This window comes from Aspergillus bombycis (assembly GCF_001792695.1).
Source record: "Aspergillus bombycis strain NRRL26010 chromosome Unknown contig00004, whole genome shotgun sequence".
NCBI lineage: Eukaryota > Fungi > Ascomycota > Eurotiomycetes > Eurotiales > Aspergillaceae > Aspergillus > Aspergillus bombycis.
This window is the reverse complement of record NW_019170006.1, coordinates 19,035-42,112: the sequence shown is the minus strand read 5'-3', so window position 1 is coordinate 42,112 and position 23,078 is coordinate 19,035. Positions and strand designations below refer to the sequence as shown.

General features: G+C 45.7%; 3 protein-coding genes across 3 annotated transcripts; 1 reads left to right on the top strand and 2 right to left on the bottom strand.

The window, feature by feature from the left end:
• Nucleotides 1–3,085: 3,085 nt before the first annotated feature.
• On the top strand, nt 3,086–4,591 carry ABOM_001044 (uncharacterized protein; the record flags this gene model as incomplete). Its single annotated transcript, XM_022528174.1, has 1 exon — nt 3,086–4,591. The coding sequence occupies one exon, from the start codon at nt 3,086–3,088 to the stop codon at nt 4,589–4,591; it is 1,506 nt and encodes a 501-aa protein (XP_022393967.1).
• Nucleotides 4,592–6,027: 1,436 nt separating this feature from the next.
• Nucleotides 6,028–7,147, bottom strand: ABOM_001043 (uncharacterized protein; the record flags this gene model as incomplete). The annotated part of the gene is made up of 3 exons (XM_022528173.1): nt 6,028–6,328; nt 6,493–6,584; nt 6,650–7,147. The coding sequence occupies 3 exons, from the start codon at nt 7,145–7,147 to the stop codon at nt 6,028–6,030; spliced, it is 891 nt and encodes a 296-aa protein (XP_022393966.1).
• Nucleotides 7,148–16,501: 9,354 nt separating this feature from the next.
• Nucleotides 16,502–21,968, bottom strand: ABOM_001042 (uncharacterized protein; the record flags this gene model as incomplete). The annotated part of the gene is made up of 9 exons (XM_022528172.1): nt 16,502–19,574; nt 19,636–20,205; nt 20,250–20,274; nt 20,327–20,497; nt 20,546–20,629; nt 20,679–20,795; nt 20,849–21,062; nt 21,114–21,151; nt 21,203–21,968. The coding sequence occupies 9 exons, from the start codon at nt 21,966–21,968 to the stop codon at nt 16,502–16,504; spliced, it is 5,058 nt and encodes a 1,685-aa protein (XP_022393965.1).
• Between the last annotated feature and the right edge of the window lie 1,110 nt (nt 21,969–23,078).

The window sequence follows — 23,078 nt, the reverse complement described above, 5'->3', positions numbered from 1 at the left end:
ATATTATATATTATTATATACTCCCTTCGCCAAGCCCGGACGGGCAACAATTGGTTAGGATGGTCCACATAACACCGCCCCCTCCGGCGTAAACACGAGCAGGTTGCTCGGTTCCTGACAGTATCTTCATCGCCGCCACTCTAGGCGCCAGCATTTGTCTACTTAACAGCTCAAGTTACGTAAATCATCCTCCACAACAAGCAACTCATCGCATGGCTCCTCAGTCTCATGCGGTCGATCTACTCCGTACTCTGATCAAAAAGTGAGAGCACATGGCGCCCCTAATTTTAGCCGATCCAGCATCACGTTAGCAGTGAGTGCCCTACAAATGCTATCTGAATTTGTCCTTTAGGTTCCTTGAAACATGCACTTCAAGGAGTAGCATCACGTCGGGCTCTCCGCAAAACCAGTTCTTCTTGTAAAGTCCATTTATGCCTTTCTCAGCCACTTCCCCTAACGTAATCGGACGACGAGCCACCGCGGCGGTAAAAGCGTGTCTTTCGAAGTCAACGATTTTATCAAACTTCAAGTTTTTGCCATCACTACAATGAGTACTATATCAGTTTCAAAGGATGAGCGAATGAAACTAGCTAATGGCCCGTTTAACATGAAATCCGCATGTGCAAAAGTATTTGATGTCCCTCGAAAAACGCTTTCAGACCGCCTCAATGGAATTCTTCCTCGGTTTGAAAAGGCTGCAAATCTAGGGAAGTGTTCAGATACTAAAGAAGAAACTCTTAAGAAGTGGATTATAGAGATGGATCAATGTGGGTTACCGCTCCAAAGATCAAATGTCCGCTATCTTGCCGATCTACTTCAATCTGCACGAATAGTTAGATTATATTACTGTAGAGTTACCTCTATCTATCTATGTATTAGATCGAAGTAGTTGATGGATTATATTCTCGGTAAGCATCAATTAGATTGTCTGCTATCTGCATGAATATACAGCTCAGTAGTAGCACTATAGCAAGTATCTGAAACGGGATCTAGCTTCATAGAAGCGAATACAGAAGCCAATCCTGTAGGCTCTACTTTTATAATAATCGATATATGTATAGTGCACACTACTTGTACTATATATATCAACCGTCATTTAAACAATATATAATAATGCACTTAGCATAGCCAATGTACTATCTTAAAGCATTATGGAGGCAGTCTGTATAAAAATCGATAGTCTGATTGACACAGAATTGGCCTCTTAAAAATAAATGAAGATAGTACAGTGCAACATCACGTCATAGACAGATTCTAGATAGAAAACGACAGTACATGTGTGAAAAGGGTATCTTGGCTGAGTGGTACTAAACTGTACGGGTTAATGGAGGTCTATTTAACTAACGGTGAAGACACCCCGTCCCTGCTAAATCAGAGACTTGTATAGATCTTGACCGAAGGATTGTTTACTGACACAAGTTAACTCTTGATCATTCATCTATAATCTACATATAAAATGGTTCGCATCGTGCAGCGATCACATGGTTGCCTGAACTCAGCCTCCAGACGCTCACAACATGGAGGCAGTTGAAGATTCTTCAATCGGATTCGAAGAACGTTTCCCACAGATTTCTGTCAAACAATGGTAGTTCATTCTCTTTTTCGTTGTCCCACCTCAAAGCATGCTTGTTATGTGTTTCCGTTGTCCGAGGAATGCAATGCCATGCAAAAAAATACCGTTCCAGCATAGACTTTTGTCGTTCAGGCTCCGGGAACTTCCAACTTGATACTTCAGCTGGTGGGTTTACATTGAAGAGCTAGGCCATTCGAATATCAATTGTACTCTGAGGTAGTGAAGCTTCGATTTTATTCACTACTCAAAATATTATACCAAACACGACCTTGTGTCATTCACAGTTAGACAGTTATACTAGAAGAAGTCCACTCCATTCACACCTCTTAAAAATACCAGGTCAAAAGCATTGCAACAAAGCCCAAAACACACCAAAACTTGGTATGTTTAAGCTACTATATCTCAACAAAGATATAATATAATATATTTTTCTATTATTTTTTATATAACTTGAAATTTGTCAAAGAATATCTTTTATTTATAAGGCTTTTTCTTATATTCTATAGTTATTGCTTTATAAATTATTATATTATATAAAACTTCTATATTTTTATTTTGGATAAGAACCCCATACAAAATTGAAATTTAATATATATATCGTATCTCCAATTTTCTTCTATAGAAGAAGCATATATATAATTTATTATATATTTCTCTCTCTATATAAAGTATCGGCCTGTATACGATTTATAATAGTGAAATAAATTGGATTTAAAAATTGTAAATTCTTTATCAAAATTCGAGTGTTGCAATACTTTTGACCTAGAACTTTATCAGATCAGACCATCGATTATATCCATGGCCACCATTCCCCCGTTCATGTATGGGGTACTACGTTGGAAATGTCCGAATCCCTTAGTTATTAATTATCTTCTGAGATAGGCCACTCGGGAGGGGGAAAGTGTCTGTGCTGAACACCTAGTGGGGATAAATCGCCGATCTTCTTCAGGTGCATTGGTTCGTGTTGAGGCTGAATGCCGATCACTGGGGGTTTTCTCCGTTCTTTTTGTTTCTGTTTCTTTATTTATCTATGACTGTCTGCTGCTTTGTATTTGTACAGAAGCTGGCGAGTAGTAGCTGTATATGCAATCTTGCTACTATATTATCGAGTAGCGAGGTGAATTGTATTGCATTGTGTGAGTATGTACATACATTCGTGTAGGGCTACATGAATGACTTGACTCGTTCATGCGAACTCCCAAGCTGATTGTGGATAAAGTTTTGTCCCAAGGTGGGACTCAATGACAGCTAGTTAACATGTGATTCTTGGTGGAAGAGAAAAAAAAAAAGAAAAAGAAATGAAAAGATTCAGGTTTTCAGCCCAGCCACCTGGATTGACCACACAATACGACCGTTCCAGCCGCGACACGCATCCGGCGAAATGCACGCTGACGTGGTCGCCTGGCAGCATTCCGGAGGGGCCCGTCGATGAACATGAACATCTGAGAAGATGCCCACCACCGATTGATTTCTTGACAACTCGATGCAGACAGAGATCACGAATTCAACCTCATGTCCATCCCCACTGTGAGACGAGCCTTTGACTCGTTCCCAAGGCAAAGAACGCTCCAGTCCGTTCGAGGGCTATTCCAACTCCAGATTCTCGCCCTGTTACTGCGAATCGCCATCTCCATCATCCTTTTGCCGCTGGATAACACCATCCTGTTTGCCACGTGCCTTCTCGGTCATTTTTCTGTCTTCCTCTCGCAGTCGAGTCCAGTTCATCGTCGCCAGGCCGCGCGACGTGATGTCCAATTCTACCCGAAAACCATCCTCATCTCCGGCATTGACACCCCTTACGGGCTGGCCTTGGCGCGATGTCTGTACTATCACGGCCATCGGGTCGTGGGCGCCGACATCACAGAGCTCCCGTTCGCATCGGGCGGAGGCATGTCGAAAGCCCTAGCGACTTTCTATCGCATCCCAAGGTCGCACTATGTGTCCCGCCTGCTCGACATCATCCAGAGGGAGAAAGCCGATATCTGGATTCCGTGTTCGTCACGGGCGAGCGTTCTGGAAGACGCAATGGCCAAGCAGGTAATTGAAAGTCGAACTGCGTGTAAATGCATCCACCTGGACACGGAACTGGTCCATCGCTTTAGCGACACCGAATCCTTCACGCAGTATCTCGTCGAAAAGGAGTTACCCGTGGTAGAAAACTACCAAGTGCAGTCGCGCGACTCGGTCCACAAGATCTTGCATCGGTCGCCGAGCAAGGTCTACCATATGCGCCGGCCAGATGTTGCCGTGAGCGACAACAAAGTCGTCATTTTACCGAAGAGGACCCTCAGCATGACTTATACGGAAGTCAGCGAGATCCAAATCTCCAAAGATCGGCCCTGGGTTCTGCAGCAACAGGCTCGGCTGGGGGAGTTTTTCGCTGAATTACTGCTTGTTGGAGGACGGGTTAAGGCCATTAAAATTCGGCCAGCCGACAACCAACCCTGGGGCCATTCGCGGCTGGACAAGGGACTTGCATGGGCAATTCACCGACTCATGGACCGTTTCGCATTGAAAGGAGGCCATCGGATGACTGGCCATCTATGCCTGCGGTTAATGGTCGACGAAGAATTCGATGCTAACAATGTGCGCTATGTAACGCATATTGCTGGCTGCACTCAAGGCACGAACGCTGTCAAGCATCTTCTGCAAGAACCGTCACCTTCGTTAATTGATGGATACTTGGGGGTTCTCTCGTCACAACCGGACGATACATCCGCGGACATAGACAGAAAACGGATGCAGGCTAGAGCAAGCATATCAGCGGTCTCACGGCATCAATTCAGCTTCTATGATACGCTTAAACAATGTGATGTCCGGAGAGTTCTTCCCTCTCTTTACCCAGTTGCCCAACAACTCGACCATTTCGTCGGCCAGGCAAGCGATCTCTTACTGTTCTGGAAGGACCCTCGTTTCTCGGTCCTTGATCCGCTGCCATGGTGGTGGAATGCACATATCTATCAACCACTGAAAGAGTTGGAATTGGTGTTGGGCAGGAAAGATGTCAAGAGACTGTAGGAGTGCCCACTTCGACCATTTGTGCCTTTCCCACACCTTTACTTTTTCTTTCTTTTAGGTTTTATTTATTTTTTCAAATATTTGTCATAGGATTCACCTTTAGATATCTGAATATCTCTGGGATATGGGCATCAGAACCTTGCAGGATATTATAGAGAGCACTGGATGTCATCTTCAGGAATTATTCACTATTGCACGTTGTCATGAACGCATAAAATGAACGAACACCTTAACGAACTGAGATTATGATACGAAAAATGGAATTTACTTGGATGAACTTCCGGTTTTATCGGTATGCTATTCAACTATTTCAATGTAGACCATAATGCATGGTAGTCATGTTGCCGTGCTTCCAACAATACTCTGTGTACGTGGGTGGGACGGTTGAATTACTACAAAAAGTAAAGTATACGGTCGAGCTCAATTAAGTCATTAAAATCATGAATTCTCACAGAACAAACGTTATCAGTAGCCACAGTATTACCTATAAGTTTACTTCTCTCCCGATATAGCTATTGTTTACCGATCCCGATTCAGTATAGGTCTGTCAACTGTAATTCGGCCAGCACCATGTCTGGATAACACAGTACTGTGATAGTAAACTTTACACTGGCGGTTATTACACACTGCAACGTCAGCAGAAGATCGAGGGTATCTCTGACACCGTCAAACGAGGAGACTTGGTTGTCGATACCGATATTGTGGTATAGAACAACAGCCTTGGCATTACACTCAACCCCCGAGTGGAGGATTGGCCAGTTATCTAAGCTTAGCTGCTTTTCAGTTTGATTAAAATACTAACGATGACGCGCCCGTTGAAACCTTCCAGGTCATGATCCGCCCATCGGACTTTTTCACGGCCAATCCATCGCTGGACGTACCCTCCAACCAGAACGACGCATCGCGGGTGGTTCAGTCGGAATGCTGCCGAAATGCTCAGCTTTAAGTAAGCATTGGACATAGATTCGATGTCTGTGTATATGTAATGAATTTCTTACGGTATTCTGAGTTATAACAAGAGTTTCTTCACACGTCATTGCCGAGGAAAGAGAATATAGACTTGATCGAGTTGAGCTTGACCCGAGTGGTGATACTGAAGAGGGTGGTATACAAGAGACACTTGAAAAGCAATCGCTCCGAGCCGTGTAAGACATGAGCATAATCAGAATACGTATTCTCGGTCAGGTTGTATAGAGGCTTTTCTTTATCTATGATCATAAAAGCCGAAAACTCGCTTTATCCAACAGCTTTGTTGTAAGGGAAATGCTGGAAATACAAACATGTGCGTATGTGCATTCGTATGATGTGAACATGTTTCCATTTATTGTTCTTCACTGATACCTAACCCAAAAAACCCAAACATGGCTTCTGTGTAACTTGGACTTGCCATCACTCCTCTGGTAACTCCTGGTACTGCGCCAGGTATCATCTTGAATCTACCTATGAGGGTACCCCCATGCCTGGATTGCAGCAGACCAGATCTTTTCATGGATATCCATTGCCCTATGCTCTTGCTGTCCAAACTTCCATTGCTTTTCGCCTTTTGGACCTCCATGCTGAGTTATGAAATTTGCAACGGCACCACGACACTCAGCCTCAGTGGCTGCAGAGCCAGTTTTGTCGAATTGAATCGTGATGTTGTCTTTGCCGCCTAACTGCTTGATCAAAACTAATTGTTTCTTGCTGGGTACCCATTTGATCATGCCATGGAACTGTGCACGGCCTTGTACGAAGGATCTAGAGTGAGATTTAATTAGTTGTGAGGTGGCTCTATAGGTGTGGTTTATATGGATATGGTTTCAAACAAACCATAGGAAACACGACCGAGGGGGAAAAAAGAAAGAAAAAGTCAAAAGAGGGAGCAGCGGATGTAGACAGGCACATTCGGTAGAGTGCTATACCTGAACAAGCAGAGAGGTTCGAATTTCTCGCTGATTTCAATTAAACATTGTGACATGCTCTGCTGGACCGAGAGGGCATTTCCTGACTTCTTCTAAAAGGCCATGAGTTTCCAAGCGCGAGCGAAGCCCCCAAGTTATGGAGAGAGAGATTGCATACGGGGTCATGTCCTTGTCCACCATCAAACTTGGACATTCCAGCACGCCATTTCCACTGACGGTTCCTTTCGTCGCCCGGTATTGTCGTCCAGTCGTCGCCGTCATTCAGGACGAGAACACCAATTTCCGAACTCGAGTCGATGAGGATCCCTGTTTTCATGCATCGAGCCACACGATGCCCGCTGAGATCGTAGAACTTGAAATCAAATGATGCGGAGCTGTATTCCTGCAGTTGTCGCACAATCCGCGTAGCGAAGGAGGTGCAACGACCGGCCGCCCACCAGGTCCGGATGAAGGAGGTGGACTGGTCCTTGGTCAGGTCATCTATCTTGATCTTTTTTTTAAGAAGATTTTTGTCCTTGAGAATGTTCCCCCATGGCTCGCCAGACTTGTTGACAAGATATTCTCCCTGAAGAAAGTTGGAATATGGGCCGTCGTTGAAGGCTTCCTCCCAACACTCCTGTGCCTTGCGTCGAAGGTTATCGATGTTAGATGCCATGGCTTGGACGGTGTGAAGAAGAGTGTGTGGTGAGAATGATGAAAAGAAAGGAGTTCGGGGTTACTTGGTCTGCCATCTGGCAGCCTTATATACAATCGCCATGAGTATTCGCAGACCAGAAAAGGCTGCTGGCTTCCCCTCTCTGCATTCTCGGCTTTCAAACAAATAGGCATGTCCATTTCGATTGCTAATGCATACATCATTGACACCCCACCTCCTAGATTGATTGGATTTACTATGTGATAGCCTGTGCGCATACAGACCAGACCCTTGCAACACTAGTCTATATGATAAAACTCTATAGTAATTGATTCCAGCATGCACTTATGCCCAATATATCACCCGACTTTAGTCAAGCAGAGGTGCGAAGCTGAATATTGAGTTTATGATTTACATGCACCTGAAATCTACCATTGTGCCCATCTACCCCCCGGGTAGGAAACCAGGGATTTTCTCATGAGCTCCAGCGATGCGATCATTGGGCAATGTGTAATATCAAATATCAAACTTTCTATCAATGCAGTCTGTAGTATCCTATGGAAACCCACCTTCAGCTCGTATCATGCCATGGATGATGGATACTTCTCGCTAGTAAAATATGAGGCAACTATCTAGTTGCCTTCACAGGCGGCTTAAATTAATGAAAAAACACATTAGGGTGATTTTTACCGCTATTAGAAATCAAATTCTATTATGTTACATTTTGATATTAACTTTTATAGATAGTCAGTCCAGTAGCCAGGTATGTAAGAATGGTATTATATTGCCTTGATTTTGCACTTTCCCCTTTGTTTGAAACGAGATTTCGTGTATGTAAAATGATCTTCAGTTCTTGGCGCATTTTTACAATTTTTGAGCGCTATCTTTAAAAACTCGCTATGTTCAAATACTTATAACTCAACCACTCTTCATTCTTTTGTCTTTATAATAAAATATATAAAAGAGAGTAAGTTAAAGAGTCTATAGTATAAAGGAAAATTAATAATTCAGAAGTATGAGCTTTATATTATACTATATATCTCTCTATTTAATCGAGATTTTTTAACTATATTTAGTTTATTTAACACAAAAGTCTTTCTACTTTGCATATTGCTGATGATAAAACTTTAATCAGAATTCAATTTAATAAAGAATTGGTTTAGTTATAAGCGTTTGAAAATAGCGCACAAAAACTGTAAAAATGCGCCAAGAACTGAAGATCATTTTGCATACGCTAAATGGACATTCACCTCCATGAACCCCGCGTGGCCATGGCGCGCTGAACAACTGGATATGACACGTTATAAGGGGCATCTATCCTACATGACCCACAGTCAACATGCATGCGATCGGTTTAGTCCTTATAGTGGCTGGCTCTCAAATTCTCAGGACCAGAATGCAATACTAGTATCTCCTTAGGCCACATTCTGCAGTTAGTCCCATTCGTCGCCCGTTTTCAGCTTCACTGTCCTTTGAAAGTGAGGCAAAAGAGATACTCGACGGGTTGACAGGCGTACGAAGAATCTTATAGTGTCGATCATTGGTCTTCTAGTTCAGCTGAGCGATCTTCTCAACTATGGTGGATTCCGCCCCGCTGTCTGACGTGTTGAGGGGGTTAGCTTCTATTCTCAGCCCTTGGTATTCACAATGAAATGCGCTGGAGCCATATTGATCCCCCATTAGCTCTTAACGACGAACATTATGCAGCCCAAGATGGTCCCTCGCACAGTCGTCTACTACCAGACGACTACCGTCCGACTCGACGATCTTGTTGCATGCATCGACAGCCAACCCAGCAAACAGTCTGCAATCACCCGCCTCATCATAGGCTGCTTCCATCTCCGAACCAATGGATACTTGCACTAAATGACTAACCCCCGGATCATGATCACATCGACCACATCTAGCCAAACATGAAAGCCCCCCAGGAGAGGGGGGGGCAAAGTTATGGCCATGGTAGGCGGCGAAGCATAAGGCAGCTTACAGGTGTGAGATGTGGAGACCTCCTTTGAAGAGGGTGACGATACGCTCTCCACCATGCTGAAGGAGTACAGAGTTTATGGAATATTTCAGTTCGGTGCCTGGGGGGAAGCAGCGTCCCGTATGAGTGGAGTGTTGTGGTTTCGAAGAACCTGGCCCGGATTGGGTGAGCCTTGGGATAGATGATATGGATTGGGGTGCAGGTGGTACATCTAGCAACAAATCAACCAAATTTTATAATCTTATAGATAATTTAACCATGTTAGTTATGCAAACTTGAGCCCCTCGAGAATTACATCATTTGACCCAAGTGACACAACGTTAAAAATACGTATACTAATGCAGCCAGCCCCGTAGGCCGCCCCTCCATCATTCTTCGTCTTATATGTACATTACCTACGTAGGGAGGCAGCCCAGGATGGTGGCTGGCCTCTGTAATCTGAGTCTGAGCAGGTATTCAATGTCACGGAGTAGAGTGGTATCCTTATCCCGCTCAAAGTGATCTCTCGGCTTCGCTTGATTCTCTAATCTCTAAACTGTGAAATGCATCCATGTTGGGAGGCCATCAGGTTTACACATATTCAAAATACCTCCCAACTTCCTTCTGTCCTCCGGGGAGAGCTCACCGCCGCCGGGCAAAAGCATACCGGACACGGAGTGTGCCAGCTTCAATTTCGCAACCGCAAGCGAGGGAGGCTTGTAATCCTTTTGCAGCTCCTTCTGTACATATTCAAGCAGGCCTTCAGGGTGCTCCGCCGTCTTAATAGCGTGCACGCTACCATCCTTATCATCCTTATCAGCTAGCATCTTGACAATCTCAACCAAAGTGTTTTTGAAGCTGTGTTCGTTAAGGGAATGTGCGATGATATTCAGAATGCAGGTGGCATAGTCCGCTTTGGACAGGGCAAACTTGGCCCTTTTGGCGCGGTTAAGGCAGATGGAAGCGTCGTTCCACGCATGCAAACTATCAGTTTTGTTGCGCACGATCTCCTTCTCCATCTGCTCCACTTCATCCCGGATCATGTTGCAGTGGTTAGCCAGAGTTGATCCTCGGGATAGTAAGCGGGTGTGATCCTCATTGAGACGTCTGAGACGGTCAACACGCGGTTGTTGGTGTCGAATCTGAGCCTCTGAATCATTGATTTGGTCAGTTGCCAACTTGATAGCACGTTGGGCGCCTGAAACGTCGTTTGTTACCGCCTCAATGATAGGCTTGAGTATCTCCAGGTAAGCTCGTGCTGGAGGCCATAGCCAGGTCCACTAGAATGGACACTAGGAGTCAGCCAATGTAAATATAATGAATGCAGTCAAAGTGTCTAAGCTTTTGTGAGGCTTACTTTGTCAGCTTCATCGTACTTGTGCTTTGCCTCGTACAATTTCGTTTCAAGGACGGTAAGGGAGCTGGTAGCAGCGGCATGCTTCGCTCGCAGAGTTTCAAGAGTTTTCACTTCTGTCTTCAGAGCCTTCTCGGTACCTTCGAGGTGCTTCTGCAACTCGGTCTGCAGCGTCTGCATATCCGTTTGCCAGTTGCGCAACTCGGCATCGTGAAACTGAGTAACCTGAATAGAAGAACACACATCAAGATCCATCTAGGCCCTTCCAGCGGCCAATTGTCATGACTCCAGACAACACGTAACATACCTCGACAGAGAACGATGAAATGCCGTCATGACACTTCTCAGCGACAGCCTTGGTCTCTTTCCAGGTCGATTCCAGCTTACTGAGCGTTGACGGCATCTCCGCCGGACGTTCGCTGGGAACGAAATTCCCATCTATGAGACGGGCAAGAGACTCTGTAGCTGCAAATGCGGCTTGCGTTGTGAGGAAAAGATGTCCTTGAAGCGTGTTCTGGTTCTGGCTTTGCGTTAAGTGGAGATGATTAAACCTGGTGTACAAAATAGTAAACTGGTTCTCTAACTTCATGGTACGGTCCTGATAGTTGTCGGCCATATTGCTGCCAGTAATTCTTTCTTGTAGATAAAAGACGTAGAGAAATGGAGAACCGTGGGTGAAATGATAGAAATTGAGTATCCTGGTTGTCCTGGCCCTACCTAGGAGAAAGGAGACGACAACACCCCTTAAAACCACGGATGAATTTAATTCTCAACATTTAACTTGAGATTAAGGGGCATTTTCCCGTTCGCAAACTACGGTGTTTTTCTCTAAACACGGCAGATCAGTAGTTCTTGGATATTCAGTTGCCTTCAAGACGATGGCACTCCACCAGTGGCTGGCGGGGCCTGCTAAGAGGACTGTGCTGCAGTGACCATGCATGACACTTCATCGCATTCCACGACAAAAAAAGTACAAGGGTGTTAGAGGTGACATCGTGCAGATCCGAAGTAACAATGCTACTATACTCGGCCCCACCAGCCAGAAAAGCGTCTCCGCTGCCATCTGCAGCATGACACATCAGGCCCGAATCAGAGCCCATAGCCAATCGAATCGACACAATCAGCGATCCTTCCTCATAAGGCATTGCTTGCAGAGTGTGTAGATCCATCTAGCGCCTAATGTCGCACGAGCTGAACTGCCTCAGCTCTCAGCCATTGTGGTAGAGATGGACGTCTCAAGAGAACTTCACTAACTGGGCGCCTCATCTGAACCGGTTGGTCGAGACACAAGTAATGCAACCCAATGATTTCAGCTGTCACATAGAAACAGTTGATATGACGATTAATTCGTTCGTTTCTCCATCATATTGAACCCCCACCCTGCAACGCCTGTCGATCAACTTCGCTGTTCGCAGGCTGGCAAGCATCTGGTATGTCATATTGCTGTATCATATCTCGAAGTATGGGCTTCGGGCACGGGCGAGGCCAGTTTGACTGAATCTCTCACTCCACAACTCTCAGCCAGCACAGTGATGTCTCCGCATGACTGCGGATTACCATGGGCTATGGGCCATGATGATCAGTGATCCTGGATGTCCCAAGCTGAATGTGGAACAGAATAGCATTTGTGGATCTGTATTGTTACAAGCTGGTTTACGTAGCAGATATTCGCACGGCCATGCTCTTTCCCAATGTATAGTGGTGTCATATGCATGTGTGGAGTACCACAATGGATGGCGACTATATATGTAAGAAGACAACCATCCTGCTCAATCCGCATTCCTCACTATCTTCTTAACAATCTCTTCCTTGAAGAAACGACCACTATGGCACACCCCACAGCTGATGCACTTTCCCCTGAGGAGCAAGAGAAGGCCCTCCAAAAGATTGCAGAGCTGCAGAAAGTCCGCCAGACCTCCGTCGACAAGTTTGTCAAGCATGTCAAGGCCAGGTCACTGTTCCAGCCCAGCTTCAGCTGGGGTGATATTCTCTCGGCCGCCCCCGTTGCCATTTCGTTGATGGGCAACCTGTTTGTCGCCGCCACCATCCCCGATGCTACTCGGATCACCATTATTCCCAAAGAGGGTGGCTTTAAGTTTCTGCCGTGAGTGATCCATGAGCCTGCTTAGTCTTTCGTCTGTAGTAGTTGACTTCAGCCTGGTCTGACACAGAAACTTCGGCTCGAATACGGCGTTGAATGCTTGTCTAGTGCACTGCGCCGATATGGGGAGCAAGGCCTTTGTGACGGCACGAGGCAGCTTCGACACCATCTCGCTTTACAGCGGGGATATCAAAGACAAGGTATAGTTGGATCTCCCTAATCAATAAATGACGCTATTCCGTGTGGTTTGCCAGCTCACCGTTTGCAGGTCAGAACAATCGTCCAGATTCTGGGGGATGCGTCTCGGGCTCAGAGGGAACTGATGCCAGCGATCCGCGATCTATCTGACGACGCCCACGAGTGTGAACAGAGCGCAGAGGAGATGGAGGCTGCTTTCCAGCACTGGCTGGATGTGGTGTGTGAACTCCACCTCTGCGTCGTCCAAACATCCCACGATGCCAGTGAAAAGCTGGCCGCCAACCAGTCTCACCTGGCCGCGGCCAAGGCCAAATTGACCGGCAGTGAAAAAGCCGAAGCCACCGCACAAAAGACCGTGGATGAACTCAGTAAAACGTTGGACACGGCTACCAAAGCCTATAAACAGGCGGTAGACCAGTTTCCTTCAGGGTGGGAGCTGGTTGGCCAGCAGCTCGTCAGCGAGCTGGGTCACTCGCTCACGAGCGCCATTGACAAGGCCGTGCCTGCCCTCATTGAAAAGTACAGCACGACGGCCAAGATCAATGATGCCGTGAATATTTTCAAGGGCGATAACGGCGGTGCCAAGGGGGGCTCGGTGGGAGATGGCAAAGCAGACCATTCTAACGTCCCTGCAGCCAAGAGCGCCCCTTCGCCAGTTCCCAACGCCCTACCACCCTATCCCCAAGACCCTGCATACAACATCATCGGTCATGTCTCTGTCTATATTACCACCATAGTGTCCTTTGTGACTGGTGGCAAGGATAAAGGCGTCGACTGGGATCTCCTTCAGTCCCAGGACTCCGAAAAGCAGAAAAAAGGCTTGGACGTCATGGTGGACATGATGAGCACGGCGGAAACCGACTTCAAACCGTCATCAGATCCGCCCTCGGTGGACCTCCAAAAGGTCTTCCAGGACGTCAAGACGGTGAGCTCCTTCACTCTCTTTTTTCTCCTCTCTATCCTCGGGCAGGGTGGCCGGCGAACCCCAGAGCTGATATAACCGAATCTCGCACGCATTTAGGTCACTACCGCACTCAGCAAGGCCATCACGGATAACAAAGCTATCAATGGTTCGTCGCTTCCAGACGCAAAGTCCACGACAGTCCAGGAGTGGCAGCGCACCATGCGAGCGAGCGCCGCCAAAGCACACGAACTGGACACTGATTCGAAGCATCTCAGCACGCCTTCGTTGGTACTTTTTCCTCGTCTCCCCATTCTTTGTCTTCAGCCTGCCTAACGGACCATTTTTTTGTTTTCTCAGGCTCCATCCATTAAACCCTCCGAGGCAACCAGTTCGCCCACCGATCAAAGAGGTGCCTTCCGGCAGCAGATCATCGACGCTGCCACGACCAAGCTAGAAAAAACCTCACATGTTCTGGAGACAGTGACCGCCAACTATAAAGAGTCCAGCAACAAGTTAGTGGATGTGCAGTTGAAGCTTGCTGATCTGCACGCCGAGATCGCAGGGCTGGATGTCACCAAAATAGACTTGGTATAGCTGCCTCTCTTTCATTCATCTCTTCCCCATCTCTGCTCTTCTCTACCATTCTCATTCTCTTTCTTTTCCCTAAACCTATCTGCTTGCTAATTCACGTGCCGCGTTTAGACCGAAATCAAAAAAGTCCTCATCAAAGCTATGGATATTTTGTCCCAACTCAAGACCCAGATCACGAAGCTGAGGTCCTTTTTCACCGCCATCAAGACTCTTGTCGCGTTTGTCGAGGCAAAAATGGTCAAGGACTTCATCTCCGAAATCAAAAGGGATACAGGGTAGATAAGGCATCTTCTATTGCCAACATCTCCTTTGCAGATTACCAGCAACAGGTCAGAATATTAATGTCCCCCACCCAAGCGTTTCCAATGACTACTGACCAGAACTATTGCTGAACCAGGCCATTTTCTCCGCTGCACTCAATCTGAAGGCTTACTTTGAATTGTTCCATGAAATTGCCGACCTGTACACTAACGTCCATGACAAGTTTATCATGAAGGGGCTCGATATGGTCAATTTATTGCAGACAGAGTATAATGCCGGAAGCCCCGACGAGGTACAGAAGGTAAGCACACTCGTTCATCCCAGTTTTGCTTCTCCCGCTTTTGGATGGGCTGGAGTTGAACCAAGGGCTGAAAGGATGCCGCTGACATGAGTCTTTAGATCGTAGACAAGAGAAACAAGGAAGTCAATGACTACACCCAAAGCACACTTGCAGATGTGAAGAAAACTGTCAATGAGGTAAGAATATCACTTCTAGTCGTCTTTCATCGTTAACCTGCCGTAGAAGCAAAATGAGCTCTTGGGACATCTAAGATCGACCGCAGAAGAAGAAGCCAGGCTTCTGGATTTCGTTCCTGTGAGCCCTGCGCCTGCCGTGACTGCAGCAATCACCAAGTCTAGCAATGCATCAAGGGAGGCAGCGAAGACAGGTATCAGCCAGTCCGGCAAGTACCTTACCCGGAAACTGGCTGACACCTCGTCCGTGGTACGTCTGACCTCATTCAAGATATACCTCCACTATAGTACTAACGAGACAATAGCTTGACGAATTTTAATGTGTTTATCTATATGACATCGCACAGCCTTGGCTGACAAGGCTCCTCGCTGCCATCTTTTATGCGTTTGATTTTGAAAACACTCCCGGGGAAGTCCAAGTGGAGCAAACCTCTTATCAGTCTAGATGAGCTCCAGTTTTAAATCAGATGGACCGTTTACTCCGTGCACAGGGAGCAAAGCCTCACTCCTCGTATTGATGATGTAAATTCTTGGTAAAAGCCTATCGAACCTAGAGAATGTGTTCTTTTGCCTTGTTGGGGATTTCAGACGACTAGTAGGTGGCGCCTGATTCGGACGACCAGATGGAGGAATGGGTGGAGAATTAAGATGTCAAAGTTAGAAAGGGGTACGGATACCGTTCGAGATTTGAGTAGCACTTGCATTCGTCCCAACTATATAACTTCATCGCCTTGATGATACTCGAACGACTTTCATCTGACATGAGTGGCATGTGGATTAGCCGACTGGCTATAGTTGTACCAATTACCTTAAGTTCGTTACGATTGTTTCGTTGGTCTACCTCGAGGAAGTTATGGAGAGATAGATTTAAAAAAAAATAAAAAATGAAAAAAAGAACAGAACAGAACAGAACAGTCAAAGGATCTCCTGCAGTTGAATGCGGTCTCCAATTGTTGAGGAACGTCACCCTCTCACCTGCTCCAATCCACCAAGACTTTCCCAACAAAGCGCACCATGATACCTTTTACAGGGAGAATCTAGAAGTCCATGGACCATGGGAGCATAGCAGGAGATAACAATGAAGAAGTAGAAAAAGAGGAGAAAGAAAAAGGAAAATGCAGGAGGACGAGGCGGAGCAGTGTTATATCCCACTTCTTGCTGGACGACTGGTCCAGCCTTGATGACACGCCCATACTGTTCCTAGAAAAACGGGGAATACATTATATCACCTGCTCTCTGTAAGTAAATATGCCCGATAGCCTTATAACCCCCTTTGTTATTAGCTATTTGCATAACCTTGCCTATCTATTAAGGTTGAGGTTAGTTTAACCTTTCCATGGAAGTCAGTGCTGGCACACTCTAGTATAAGAAGGCTTATATTGCTTTGTTCCTAGTTCGATATGACATACATAATAGACTCATTCCAATAGCTATGCTTGAACTAAAACCAATTCAACTTGGTAGACAGACTTGGTATTGATCAACAGTTCAGAATCACCGTGAGCTAGGCTTCTTCTGCTCCTGCCGTGATTTCAGCAACCTTGATATTCTGATCCGCGGCTCTTTTCGAGTAAAGGCATCAAAACCGTCTTGTATGCCCGTTTATTCCATTCTGCCCGCCGAATAAGGTCATCCGTGAGTTGGAACGTGGGTCTGTGGTAGATGAATCTTTTGATGGTATGCGCTGCGCCATTTTCAAATAGTATCTCTGAGAGCATTTTGGTAGCAGGAGTTGATATGTCTTGCCCAATGCACAGGTCAACCAACTCATCAATTTCCTCACCGCTAAAGCCCCCTTGTTCTTCTTGAAGTGGAAGAAACTTTAGTAGAGTTTGTGAAATATCGAAATCTCCATTTTGCAGAAGAATATTTGAAATTCTCACTTTGTCCTTAAAAGAGCAAGGTCCTCGCCAAAGCGCATCCCAAACCTTCTCTGTCATCGGTACCGCCGAACCCAGTCGATTGATAAATTCCCCGATGCTCCACTTATCACTTTGTTTAAATACTTCCGCTGAGAGCATTTCAGTAGCAGGTGCCGATATGTCGCGTCCGGCACAAAAATTGGCCAAGTCAATAAAGTCCGCATCTCTGGGGGAAGATTTTAGTGGAAGGAACTCCAGCAGGGTCTGTGAAACATCAAATTCTCCATATTTCAGAAGAGTCTTCGCACCTCTCACAATCCACGGGATTGAGAGTTCGTCATTTCGCCAAATCGCATCCCAAACCTTTTGGAAATTCCAATCTCGTTCCTTCAGCAAGAAATCCAAGAGTCTAGATTGACCGTTCAGGAAGGCCGTTTCCAAAATATTCTCTGTAAGGAGTACTGCTGGTCCCAACCGATCGGTCAACATTTTGAAGGCTTTATCATCCACGTAGAAATCATCCATAGCCTCCAATATAACCTCTTCAGTGACCGTGATATCTTTTCCTCGTAAATCCAACAGCTTTTCCATCGCATGGCGCCCGTGAAGGGCCACAATCAGAGCATCCTGGATCCCCATTGCATCCACCAGATTGTCATCAATTTCAACTAGTCCGTCCTTGAGCAGTTTCGCCAGTACCTGTAAGCTCAAGATATCCTGCTCCAGAAGCCTCCCGATCACTTGGAAATCCTGTACATGACGACCTCGTTTCAGCCAGACTGACAAGATCTCCTCAAGGGACCCCCCAGCTGCCTCAAAGACACGGTCTGTCACTGGAGCATCTGGGAATTTGTTGAAAATTAATTCAAGAATTTTTTCGCTGTTCTCACAAGTGCCTGCTGCTGATATCAATACTTGCTCTGTGATCTGCAGATTTGTATCAAGTTCAAGCAAATAATCCAAGGCAGATAGTCTTCCCCAAACTACTGTCGAGCATAAAATCTGCTCGTTGATTAAAATTTCCGAGTTCGCGTTGATGATCAGTTCCATCATCTCTCGTGAGCAGTCCCCGTTTTCAGTAGCTGCCATCATCGTTGCCTCTGAAACATCAAAACCAACCAGTCCGGCCTTTCGTTTGTCTAAAAGCATTCGCATCAGGGGAAGGCCATGTCGAGACTTTGCTACCCCGTGGATTGTTTTCTGTGCAAGAAAATATCCTTGAGGATATTCCGCTAGGATTAATTCCATCCATTCCAAGCCATGGCACTCAGATGCGATCCGCTGCAAACTTCTCGTGGTAAATCTAGTATCAGGCACTCTTTTCCATAGCCAGGGAAAAACTGTATCATCGTGGTAACGAGTTGCTGCTGCTACTAATAACTCTTCTGTGATTTGAATTTCATCACCGCGGATCTGTAAAAGCAATTCCACCACCTCCCCTGGTGCCCTTCGCACAAAGGATTCGATGATGTTTTGATTCAAAGGAACCGTGGCGCCCAAATATTGAAGAACCAGAGTCGATATACCAGGAGTAAAATCAGACATGTCAGCTATCCATTCCATTAGGTCTTCAGTGATTTGGATGTCTTTTTGTCTCCTGTCCAAAAGTATTCGCATTATTTTTTCACCGCACCTGGGATTGAGTGCCACTTCTTCGAGAACTCTCTCGGTAACAGGAACCTCGAGGTTGTCTTGCCTATCCAAAAGAAGACACATGAGCCGATGGCCTGACACCCGGTTCGCCGCTGCGGCTGCAACAAAATCTTCATTCAAAAGAACACATCCATCTGCAGGCTTGTCATATAAGACTTCAGCGCCCAAAAGCATGTTCAGAAGGACGTCAACTTCTTCTTCCGAGGCCTTATCGAGATCAATAGACTCCACAATACCCGAAGCTAATTCCACTGAAATCTCGAAGTTCTCCAACAGCTGCTTTACGATAGCAGCATGACCACGCGAAGCAGTCATTTGAAATATGTTTGCGAGTCCTGGGTAACGTGGTTCTGGACAAGGGTTAGCCCCCTGTGAGAGGAGCCTTGCGACAACACTCTGTATTCCCATCTCACAGGCCAACCAGATGGGCTGCTCAATAACGTCATCGGATATATTCCAGAAACTCATCTCAAAGTTATCTTGAGCCACACACTGCCAGTTCAAGTAGACTGCGTGCTCTTCAAACAGGCGGTATATCTTTTCCTCCAGCTCCAGTAATTTGGCATCAGGGTCACTAAGCTCTGAAAGATGGCTGCCCCAATACTTGGCGGCATACGTCAATAGCGGCAGACCATGTGCAGACTCTTCGGTCAGAGGCTTGGTTTGGTCAAGCAGGTCGTCAAGGGCACGATTAGCTATGTCCATATGACCACCAATTATAGTTAACTGATACCAATCCTTAGGAACTGAGACAACCAAGAATTCCTTTACTGAAAAATGGGCGAGTTTGATAGTACCATTTGATGGGCTAACAGTCACCAAATAGGTAGTGCAAGTTTCAACAACACTCTCAGGATGTGGAAAGCCCACCACTGCTGCAACTGTCTCTAGTTCGAGTGGTACAAGAGAGAAACTAAGCCATGTGAGTATTGAGCGCGCATCCTCTTTTTCATCTTCAGGAATGTCTTGAAGGATTCTTTGGTATGTTTCTTCCAGGGTTTTTGGAATCGTTTCAAGTGATTTCGTGATTTGATTCCTTTTTTTGCATTTTTCGAGCCGTTTGATTTGTAGGTCAGCCCACCGAAAACGTCTGGCAAAGGGAAGATGTTAGCAGCATATTTTGCTGAAAATAAAAGACTGCATGACAATACCTTGGTTCCTTTGTGTCCAATAGCTTTGCCAAAATTTGATCATGGACCCCCTTTTCTTTTTTCCATCTGCTCAGCTTTCCATGATCGAGTACATCGCGGACAAAAGCCTCGACATCATCATTCATTCGGTCCTCAAGATCTATTTTCAAACTACCCTCTAGACGGCAACGAATATTTTCTTCAAATCGACTTGTTGCCAGAAGATGGAGCTTTTTCCCGTGCTTGTCAATGAGACCTTTCAGAACCTGAAACAGTAAATTTCTCTCATGAACCTCGTTATCAGGGCATTCATCGAGTGCGTCAAAAATAAGAAATAGATGATCTTTCGTATGACTGTTAATAACATCATCGAGGACCGTTAAGAACTCTTCTTGGTCTGGGTCACGATTCTGACGATCATATTCTTTCCATAGACTGACAAGTGATCTTGGAAGGTCTTCAGGTGCCAGTTGTCGAATAATGCTTCTAGTCATGTTTTTCACGTTTTGTGTTTCGTTACGAGAGAATTGAAAGTACCAGTAGGATAACCCGTTGCGGTGATCTTCTGCAATATCTCGAATGATGGTCGAGCTGGATTAATTAGTTGTTGGTCTTTGCTATCGTGGGCTACATACCAAAGAATCGATTTTCCGCAGCCAGCTGTGCTTATTCAGTGAGAGACTATTATCGGGACCGATGAATTGGTTCTTACCAGGTCCATATAGCCACAGAAATTTGCCTGGTGTAGCCTTGCATTCTCTATATTCATCTGATCTCAAAAGCCAATCGCCAGTTTTGTGTGTTCGAACCCTTTGGTGATCATTCTGAGTATGAGAATACTGTATGTCGGACAACCACCGAAGAATTCTATCTCGTTCGTCCACTGAAATAATCAGTTTAGATGCTTGGGTAAGATAATGGTGGATCGTACAATTGACTTTGACCTTGATTGTCTCGGTATTCTGATAGACCTTCTCAATGCTGGCGAGTATTTCGTCCCCTTTGGTACTTTGGCCTTTGAAGTATTAGCCAGGGGAATGGAGAGGCCCGGCTGCATAGCTCACAGATGTAATTGTTGATTTGGCTCCAATCGCTGACTTTATTGTCCTGATCCTTCACAGCAGACTGGAGATAGTTCAATTCTGTGTCGGAAACTGGAAAGATACTGTTCCCTATGCGATCTACCGCTTATTAGTATAAATGACTACCAGGAGAAGTAACTCCGGGCACATACTCAAAGCGCTTGCTTTCTGTCGCTTTTTCACCTCTGCTGTGTATTCGAGAATGGCTTTGTATACTTGCACAATGGCATTATCGAGCCCATCAGAGCTTGCTAGCTCCTTGTTGCGACAATGCTTGTCGAGTATAAGGTATCGGGTCAGTATATCAGCAAGGAATTCAGATGATTTGAAAGCAGCTTCTCTTTGATCCACAGAGTTCTTGGCCATCTAATTAAAGTTGAGCTTGATATAGTGGCAAACCAAAGCAAGCCTTCTTACCATCAATCCAAGCGAGACGATTGTCCACGCGCTTGAAGCTGGATATTAATCAATATGCGTCCCTTTAAGATGCATTTATAACTACTTACCATGGTTAGTAGGGTCAAATGCTGCTATCCCTTTGATAATCTCCGAATAATGAATAGCCGAGTTAAGAATCTTTTTAGCCACATCGCGAACATTGACTTCTTCTCCATTGTGCTTCTTGAACTTCAGTCCTCCATTTTGATATTCTTCGAAGTTCTCTCTCGTTTTATCGATGACCTCTTTAATTGTATTTTCCGGGGACTTAGCTTCATCTTCATGCAGCTGTCTCTTTAAAGCCGCATTCAGTTCGTCAAAGGCCCTCTGCCAAAGGTCTGCATTACCGGGTTTATCGCTTCTATCGATCGCTTCGTCATCTGCAGGCGTCGTCTCAGACACAGGGCATTTAGGGATCTCAGCTTTGTCTTGTTTGTGGCCATTGTCCTGTTCATCCAAGGGCCCTGGTCCACTCTCTGGGTCCTCTTTTCTGTCCTTTTCCCGACTGCCTCTCCTTGAATGTTGCCTGCTAATAGGAGACACGTCGGCGCCGACCCCATCGTGCTCAGGATCTCCCAGGCACTTGACTTCGTCTCGCTGATCGGGGTTTTGAGTCTTCGAGTATCTTTCGGTTGATTCCTCATTTACATGCTTCGCGTCATTGGCCGGTCGGTCGACACTCACTTTCTTCGCGGCCTCACAAGAATGACCACCTACGGACACAACCCTATCCTTACCCTTTTGAGACAAATCGGCAGGGCGGGAATTTTCTTCGGTATCATCGCTTCCTTCTTTGCAACCACAGCAAAGCTTTTCGCGCAGTTTACCCAGCATTTTCGGTTTGCTGCTCAGTGAAGCCCAGGTGTGCTAATGGTAGACACGAAGAATAATAATGAGGAAATATTTCATCTCAGCGCTAGCCTCGTGTGATTGATCAACACACCCTGGGTGCGAATCGCGACGCCAGCCTCATCCCGTACAGGCGAGGCTGTAATTCTATTGAGCTGTTTACACCTCGTGTTATGGTCGATTGAGATAGTAATACTCCATACGTTCGAGCTCAATTAGTTCTAGGCGTTTATACAGCGCAGTACACTCTAGAGAAGGATAATCCTAAGTTAAGAGAGTTTATTAGTATTCCGTATGGTGGTGGAAATTGCTATATTTGTTGACTTTGCGGGGTTGCGGTTGCTTTTCCATCTCCAGAGTTCCTCCATATATCACAATCACACTAGTTCAAATTGGTGGTGATATACTTCGTATATGCCTTGGCGATCCCAAATCGCATTGTTATTACATATCCAACAGTCTAGATTTATATGGCTGCCTTCTACGGGGTGGATATTCTCTGGGGCTGTGACGGGACTGCCGTGCACTGCCACTACATAATGAAAATGAGATACGGAGAACTCGACGCCAAGAACCATACGGAGTACACGGAGCTCAATTGGGTGGCTTTCTTAATAGTTGCCTAGACAATTCAAAAGCATTAGGACCCTCAATGGTGCCCAACTAAAGACGGATATACTGCGTAGGTCAATGACGTATCTTTCCAGTCCAGGCCCACCGTCCAGTTCTAGTTCTGAGTTAATGACAAAGGTATTCTTTCTGGGTTGTAATAACATGACAAGCGATTGGGTTCAATAGTGTTCATAATTTAATGCACCTCTGCTTCTATTTCTGTGGCCATTAGGGCCACTAGACTGGAAATGGTAAGGTCGGTTTACCATACCGCGTATGGATGTACGGTAAAAGCATGACTTCCTCAGCATTTCAAGGTTGATGATGTGCCTTGCATCGAGCGACATTTCGTTCATTCTTCTAATATTGTTCGCTCAATATCAGGTTGTAGTTGTATGAGACCATTTGAATCATTCAGCAGTTGGGACAGTTGCAAGCCACTTTTCCACATCGGCTGTGTTGGCAAAGCCTCCGAGTCTCCAT